This window comes from Mus caroli, chromosome 18, assembly GCF_900094665.2.
Source record: "Mus caroli chromosome 18, CAROLI_EIJ_v1.1, whole genome shotgun sequence".
NCBI lineage: Eukaryota > Metazoa > Chordata > Mammalia > Rodentia > Muridae > Mus > Mus caroli.
The window spans coordinates 78,825,543-78,834,511 of NC_034587.1; the positions used below are offsets into that span (position 1 = coordinate 78,825,543).

The 8,969-nt window shown below is 43.4% G+C and overlaps 1 protein-coding gene across 1 annotated transcript in view; it reads right to left on the reverse strand.

The window, feature by feature from the left end:
* Positions 1 to 8,969, reverse strand: part of Znf236 (zinc finger protein 236) — a 103,723-nt gene that overhangs the window by 77,791 nt on the left and 16,963 nt on the right. Inside the window, exons 5-7 of the mRNA XM_021150329.2 lie at positions 6,481 to 6,605; positions 3,429 to 3,601; positions 719 to 862 (exon numbers count right to left, since the gene is read on the reverse strand). Of these exons, the coding sequence (XP_021005988.1) occupies positions 719 to 862; positions 3,429 to 3,601; positions 6,481 to 6,605 (442 nt within the window). The remainder of the gene's footprint in view (positions 1 to 718; positions 863 to 3,428; positions 3,602 to 6,480; positions 6,606 to 8,969) is intronic.

Below are 8,969 nucleotides of genomic sequence, written 5' to 3' on the forward strand. Positions count from 1 at the left end.
TGTGTTTGTGTATGTCTGTGTGTGTCTGTATGTGCACTGTGTGGGCTGTGTTTGTGTATGTCTGTGTGTGTCTGTGTGTGCACTGTGTGGGTTGTGTTTGTGTATGTCTGTGTGTGTCTGTATGTGCACTGTGTGGGTTGTGTTTGTGTATGTCTGTATGTGCACTGTGTGGGCTGTGTTTGTGTATGTCTGTGTGTGTCTGTGTGTGCACTGTGTGGGCTGTGTTTTGTGGGTTCTATGTCTGAGTACGCCTGTCTGTGCGTAGAGTTATTCCATCTCTAAACACATGCGCGAGACGGCAGAACTTACTAGCCCAAAACTAAAAGACTCAGGAAAAATAATCACTGCCACATGAGAAAAGGAGAAATAGTATCTACAAAGTAGATTAATTCTTGAATTATAATATAAACAATATTTAATGGTTATTAATAGCATTGACTTCAAAAATTGAATTTCATAAATTATTGATACATTTTTCTTACTTTTTACAACTTTACAGGTAGAACTGACGACAGGTCATAAATCAAGACTACATACCATTACCCTGAAGTTTAGAGAGATTAATTTTCATTTATTAAAAAATAATAGTACACCTTATTTAGAAAACCTTAAACTGCACTTTTTGGTACTAAATACTTAACTTAAAAATTTATATTTAAAAGGAGACTTGGGGTTTGTTTTTCCAAAACCCTTCTATAAACCACATTATTAAACTTACCGTTATAACATGTGCAGTCTCTGTAGAGCTTGTAGAATTTGGTGGTCCACCCATATGCATCTTGCTGATATGAGTATTTAAGCTACCTAAGCTTTTAAATACGCAGCTACACTCTGTGCAGTTATAGGTAGGCCCATTTTTTACCTTAGAAAAAGAAAAAAATGTTTTTCAAATATTTAGGTAATAAACATATTTAAGTTACAGAGATGAAAATTTACCAGTCTAATCAGAATGAAATAATTATACATCCCTAGCCCTAGGGTATGATTTGTTTTGTTTTGAATTAGATGGCTTGAAACTTAATACCACTTTTTAATCAATGTTATCAGCTTAAGATTAACTGAGGGTTGGAGAGATGGCTCACTAGATGACTCAGTGGTTAAGAGCACTGACTGCTCTTCCAGAGGTCCTGAAGTTCCTGAAGTTCAATTCCCAGCAACCACATGGTGGCCCACACCCATCTGTAATGGGATCCGATGCCCTCTTCTAGTGTGTCTGAAGACAGCTACAGTGTACTCACATACATAAAATAAATAAATAAAAATTTTAAAGATCTATTGAAATCAGTGTTTCTTTAAATGAAAAGGGGCTAGGAATGAAGAAACAATTTTCTGTGATCATAATTTAAACACCAAAATGTCTCCGTATGTTTCCAACTTCTTAGACTGCTAAATGTGTCCCCAATGAAGGCAAGGCACAGCTGGGAATATCACTGTCAACACTGAGCTTCAGGCCTAACAACCAGACATGGTGAACTGGTAACAACTAAATTGATTAGAGAATTAAAAAAAAAAGCAAAAACAAAAACAAAAAAAACCCACTAAGTTTAAAATCTATCCATGATTACCTTTTACAACTATAATTAAGCCAAAAATAGAGTACAAATAACATTAAAATCATTAAGAACATCTATGATCAGAGAATGCATCTAAAATATTCTCTCACTATTATTCTCTCCTGTTATTCAAACCTAACATTAGTTATCACCATGATTATCAGGCAGGGTTGAAAATTACACGATTCATCTCTAACCTAGGAGACTTCCACTATTATTCGTACTACCTCATAAGAACCAAATTTAAGCCAGGTGTGGCAGCACACACCTTTAATCTCAACACTCGAGAGGCCGAGGTAAGTGAATGATCTCTGTGAGTCCGAGCCAGCCTAGTTTACAATGAGTTCCAGGACAGCCAGTGCTGCATAGTGAGACTCAAAACGAAAAACAAAAAATAGCCCCCCTCCCAAAAAAAAAAAAACAAATTTAAGGCTATGGACATTTCACAGGATTGGGTAACACTTTAAACCGCATCTTTAGAGGCCCTTTCTAGAGTAACCCATCACAGGACAAGTCCCAGGATGTCCCACTGTACACACTGCAGTTCTCCTAACATGGGGCCTCAATGAGAGGTATTTCTGAAATATGCGCTACACAAATTTACAACTATTCCTAAGTATCAACTCTACTCAAAAGCAACAATTTACAAGAACAATTATTAATGGCCCTGTGCGTTCTTCTGAGACAAAGTTATGTAGTTCCTTACCACTATTTCATGTGTTAAAGATTTAAAAGGAAAATAACTTAGTACATACAGAATTCTGATCCTTTCTCTAAAACTATGAAAAGTACTTAAGTACTTTTTCATTTTTTATTCATCTATCTGCCCCCCTTCCCCGTGTGTGTGTGTGTGTGTGTGTGTGTGTGTGTGTCTGTGGGGCGACGCTGGGGGAGTCTGCACATGGCAGTCAAAGGACACCCTATGGTGTCATTCTTCAGGGGTTATCTGCTTTGTTTCTGAGACAAGATTTCGCAATGGCCTAGACCTTGCTGATTCAGCTAGGTTTGGCTGGCCTCGAGGGACCCAGTCTCCACACTGAAAGTCCAGGAAAGTGCCACAATCTCTGCCCCGCCCCGCCCCGCCATGTGGACTCTGGAGAATGAGCTGGGGCCCTCAGACTTACAGAGCATGCACTTTAGGCACGGCCCTAGCTTGGTTTTATTAAGGGGGTTTCTGTTGGGTTTACTTTTTTTTTTATTAAGTAGCCCAGACTCCCCCTCAAACTCACAATCCTCTTGCCTCAGCCTCTTGAGGGCTCAGATTATAGGTGTCAATTATTCAGCTTTATAAAATTTTTTAGCTCCCCAGTTAGTAAAGTGGTACTTAAGGTTTAAAGTTTACATATACATGTTTGCTTTTTAAAATGATAGTTTTCATTGTAAAATAAACTTATTCATGATATAAATATTTCTGTTAAGTAAATAGTCCCTTATAGTTTATAACTAAACTGTAACTAAGCTATTATGACTAAGAGACACAGTGATACTAGAAACAAAGGCTAAAGGTATTGTCATTTCAAAATATTTATTTGTAGTAAGAAGACAGACAGGATCTTTTATTTCTTCCACATTACTAAACTCCCAAGAGCCTGCTCCAGTGGTGCACCTTGTAATTCCAACACTTAGGAGCTGAAGCAAGAAGACTGCCATGAGTACAAGGTCAGCCTGAGCTACACCCTGAGTGCCACACCAGCCAAGGCCTGTCAGCAACAAAACAGCATGTTCCCATCAGTGGATTTTTGCTAAAATAGACTACTGTACATAAACTCAGTCTGCATTTTCAAAACTGTAACATAATTTCTCAGGGTAACCATTAACTCAAGAGCCATCTATGACACTTTGTTATAGTGCTCAGAGCCCAAACACCATGCTCACCTCTGAGTGGACCCTCTGAACATGGGACTGCAGGTTCCCCTTCTGAGAAAAGGCGGCAGGACAAAAGGCACAAGCATGTGGCTTCTCTCCTGTGTGCTTGATCATATGGGTCTGCAGCGCCCCTTTCTGGTTAAAGGCTTTTCCACACTCACTGCACTTGAATGGCCTTTCACCTAGTCAGAGAGAAGAATCGCTGTGAATATTTTAGAATGAGAGAACTCTGAAAGGTGTCCAAAGTCCAGGCTCCAGCCTGTCCCTCCAGCCAAAGCACCTTCTAGGGATGCTAGTCATATACTGCAGGCGACTCATAAATGTTCAACCTGTTTCAGACAAGTCTTTCCATATCGCAAGCAAAGCCCATGGCAGTTTTTGCAAGACCATTCTTCCATAGCTTTCTCAGTCTACTTACTCCCATGTCAGCCCTGCTGGCTGTCCCAACTATTGTCTACCCCGAGGCAGAGCGCCATCCATCCTCATAAGCCCCGCCCAGCCCTGCTGCTTCAACCAGGCCCATGGACTGCTCCCAACTCAACAGAGGGACTCGTTCTGAGATCACAGCAAGTCTGGTTTGTTCCGTGCTTCCACGGCTTCTCAGTCTCACTCAGGTCTCCTCACACCACCTGCTCTCTATCAACCTTCTCCTGTTCCCTCAGAAGGCATGGCTGCATGAAGGCCACTGTTACCTCTGCCCGCCCGCCCGCCCGCCCACCCGCCCGCCCTGGAAACCCACTCAGCTCGCCCCTTCATGGTTCTTCTGGCACTGGCACAGGAGTCCTGCAAGAGTGACTTTTCAATCAGTAACTTTTGACAGTTCACTAGAAAGAAAGGCTTGTAAGCGTCTGTTTGTGACCCCAGCCTCGTACCTCACACGCATTTACTACTCTGTGGGTATTCACACCCTCACTGAATGAATGGGTGACACTGCAGTGTCTAGATAATCAGGTAGATCCCCACTTCCCTGAATGACCTGAGAATTAAGTAAGTTTCTAAGAGGGGGTGATCCCAGAGAAAAGGTATCACTGGGGATGGGGAGGGACATCCAGGAAGCTCAGCAAGAACTGTGGGCATGGTGTCCTTACCACAGGCACATCATGTTTCCTGGATGGGGTGCATACACACGAGGGGTAGTCCAGCAGAAGACGACCATGCAGGGAGCAGGCGAGCTTTCTATTCAACCGCCTACCTGTGCTGAAGCCTTGCAGGCCAGTAAGAAGATGCTGAGGACTACAGACAAGCTGCCGCCCCCAACAGTCCATGCCCTCCCTCAAGAATCCAGCATGGCTGCATGTAATCAAAAGCTCAAAGCCAAGAGTGCAACACAGAGTGTGGCAGCGTCTGCCTGCCCTGCCTGGGTCGAGCTCTTCTGATGGTGTTTTTATGGACGTACAGGAAAGGGGCAGACATCAAACTCAGAGTATGTAGGATCTGAGAAATCCGAGTGCGTACTGTTTTCTCTGCATGTTCCTACTTTGATTAACCCTTCAAACTATTTTTTCATCCAAGGAAGATAATACGTTCTACCACGTTTCTTTTTGAGACAGGGTTTCACGTACCCCAACCAGCCTCGCACTTACTACACAGTTAAGGATTACCTTAAGTTGTTCTTTACTCTTTTTGAGGCATGGTCTTATTATGTATCCCTCCAGTCTACAATTCCTTATGTTGACAAAGCTAGCCTTGAACTAAAGTCTACCTGCTTCTACCTCTAGAATATTGGTATCAATGGTGAGCATTGCCATGCCTGGCTGACCCGCCCCTGCCTCCACCTCCCAAACGCTGGATTACAAGCATGCAGCCCTACACCTAGCTTGTAGAGTATCAGGAACTGATCCCAGGACTTATGCATGGTGGACTGGGGCTCTACTGACTGAATTATGTCCCTGTGCCAACCTTTTAAAGATCGTATATTTTCCCCTTGCTCTAGGAATGTAGAATGATGCTCTGAACATATCAGATTTATATTGGCAGATAAATGAGGTGAGAAATTATCTGAGTGATTTTGCAATACAGCATATTAGACAATTCATTAAGATACCAAAAATGATCCAGGCGGTGGTGGCACATGCCTTTAATCCCAGGACTTGGGAGCCAAAGGCAGGCAGGCGGACTTCGAGGCCAGCCTGGTCTATAGAGTGAGTTCCAGGACAGCCAGGGCTACACAGAGAAACCCTGTCTCGGGGGAAAAAAAAATGGAAAAAAACACCAAAGCTTAATCAGAGCTGGTCAAGCAAATACAGCAACCAACTAAAGAGCTGAGAGTTCATGGTGTGTTTCCACTATAAATGAAAAGCAACTCAGAAGCACAGGAAACGATGGCGAGGCATGGATTCCTACTAGGCTACTTTCAAATACATGGTTGCCATCTCTTTCATCTTTCTCTAGCAGAGAACACATGCATTACTCACAGTAGCAAAACTGCGTGGCACAAAATGTGAGAGAATATTCACTTGTGAACACTGAATTCATTTTAAGTATTCAAGCAAGCCTAATGAGCAAGCAAAATAAGATACAGAGAAATAAGGGGTTTGTTGCCTTAATGCTGTTTAGTTGGTTAGTTGATTGGTTTTGAGATGTAGGGTCTCAAATGTAGACTGGGCTGGCTTGGAACGCTCTATGTGGCTGAGATACCACAGCCTCCCGAGTGCTAGGATTATAGATCTGTACTGTTATGCCAGCTACCTTAACATTTATAGTTTACTTCATTAAAGCCAAATTGTCAGAGCACACACAGACCCTCTGCTGCTCTGCTTCTTCAGATCTAAGTAGCCTGGGTGCCACACAGGTCACCGCTGTAACTATCAGCTCCAGGTGACTGGAGCTCACCAGAGCCCAAACACTTCTCTACATTTGGTGTTTATGATTTAGGACAAGTAGATGGCAGACCCAGGCTCACCACTGTTTCAATGAGAATGGCATTTGGAACAATAGCTAAGCACACCAAGGCTAGACAGCACAGCACAGGAGCCAAAGATACACTGCAGCTCAAACCAGGCCCACGTCCTTGCTTCACGGCAGATAGGAAGCAGGCCACCTGAAAGCAGTCGTCTCATACCTGTGTGTATCCTGATGTGTCGCGTTAACTGACTGGGCTTCTGGAACGTCTTTCCGCAGTGTGGGCATGAGTACGGGAAGCTGCTTCTGTCAATGTTCCGATTATAAGATCTTGTACCTGACGCCCTAGAGCAAGAGCCGAGGAAGAACAGTTAGAGTCATCCTCCTTACGTGACAGCTTCAAAGTAACAACACTGTCACGAAGTCCACCTGGCTCGTCACCAAACTATGTCCTAATGCCTGTGCTCAACTTACAGACACAGAAGCACACACTTATTAGCCCAGTGATATCAATTTTATTTTTGTCTATGTCTGATGGAAAGAGAAGCAGTTTGTTGGGATCCCCGTCGGCTGGGGAGCAAAGGCAGAAGGCACCTTTAAAGCACACCCTGTTGGTTTCATCAGCCAGGCCCACAGAGATACAAGTTCTCAACGCCCAGCCCAGGCTCCCCAGAGCTTTTGGTGTTCAGCAGCACCTGGACACGGACAACCATCCACTTCTCAGCACACAGCCAGACAGCCAGACAGCCACACAGCCAGACAGCCACACAGCCAGACTCTTCACTTGGCTGCTCTGGAGATTGTTTGGCCAGTAGAACAGCCATACATATAAAAAAGAACCCTGCTTTTCTTTCCAGGTCAAGAAATGAAAGTTCCTCAGTATATAGGTTTAAATCTTAAGAAATCACACAAGACTCTTCAAATCCATCTTTAAAATCTGCTGGGTTTACTTTCAAGCATCTTAATACTGTCAAACAGGTCTTCTTCCTGTCACCGACACTCCTGCAGGAGAGCACTGCCTACCCACAGAGCACCACAGTCTCCTGCTGCCCTGCTGCCCTGCTGCCCTGCCGCCCTGCTGCCCTGCCAACCTCTCTTTGAGGAAAGCAACCACTCACACATTGCCAATCCCATAAACCACACATTTTACAAACACAGCTAGTCCTCCTGCCTCCACGCCCCTACTGCTTATACATATGGACGACCATTTCTGGTTTCTGCAGTGCTAGGGATTGAACCCAGAACCTCGTGCAAGGTAGGCAGGTACCAACTGAGCTACACTCTCAGCCAACATTGTGTTTTTAAAGTAATAGTAATAATGAAATATTAGTAGTAGGAGCAATGCATGCCTATAACCTAGTATTCAGGATGTAGAAGCAACAGGATGACACCATGGACTGTGCATTAAAACCCTGTCTCAAAACGCAAAACCAAGTCAGACACTCGAATAATGGGCAATTAGTCAACAAGAGGCAAACAGACATGAGGTGGGACCAGCTACTCAGTTCCCCTGCCTGAAGTGCAAGCCTAGGCGGAGATCACATGCTGCCCAGTGTTTATATAGTTCCTAAACGCTTGAGCAAACTGATGTGAGACGTATCTGCTCTACTGTTCATCACAGTAGCTGTTGCAATCAGCTGGTGACAGGCATGGAGGCATATACCTGCTGTACCAGTGCTCAAGACGTGTAAAGGCAGGAGGATCTCTACGAATAAGAAGCCAACCTGACCTACATAGTAAGACCCTATCTTTAAACCAAAAAAAAACCACAAAACAAAAACAAAAGTCACATATACACACAAACAAAAAACAAAAAAGAAACCAGAAATCAAAAATCAGCTTAGTGAAACTGGTAACTGACCATCACCACAGGAGCTGGAAGCACAGCCACGATAGCCTCCTTCACTTCCTTTTTACCAAGAAACAAAACTTCCTTCCCCTGCAGAGCGCTAGAGAAGGAACAGTAAGAACTACAAGCCAGAGGAGGAGGATGCTGAGAACCGGATCTCCTAGACAACATGTGGCCACCCAAGACTTCACAACAGTGCGGTCACCTGCGTAGGATCCTACTGAGCCTGGCCACTTTCCTCCACAGATGGAGGAGGGGCACATGAGGCCCTGGCCCCCACTGAGGAGCTATTAGCAGCTAATGGCTGTTTTTGCTTCAGAAGTGTAGCCGCTAGTAAGCAGCCCATGAGCCAGTAAATAATAACACAAGCACGCACATGCAAGTAACCCTAGCTAAACTCAGAGATTCGTTAAAAAAAAAAAAAATGAGAGTAGAAGTTGTTGGAAAGAATTGCAGAGAAGAAATAGAAAAGGGAACAGTGATGAACATGAACAAAATACACCGCACAAATGTATCGGACTGTCCAAAGAACACTGTATAAATGTATCGGACTGTCCAAAGAACAATGTATAAATGTATCACTGTCCAAAGAACACTGTATAAATGTATCAGACTATCCAAAGAACAATGTATAAATGTATCAGACTGTCCAAAGAACACTGTATAAAGGTATCACTGTCCAAAGAACAATGTATAAATGTATCAGACTGTCCAAAGAACACTGTATAAAGGTATCACTGTCCAAAGAACACTGTATAAATGTATCGGACTGTCCAAAGAACACTGTATAAATGTATCAGACTGTCCAAAGAACACTGTATACATGTATCAGACTGTCCAAAGAACACTGTATAAATGTA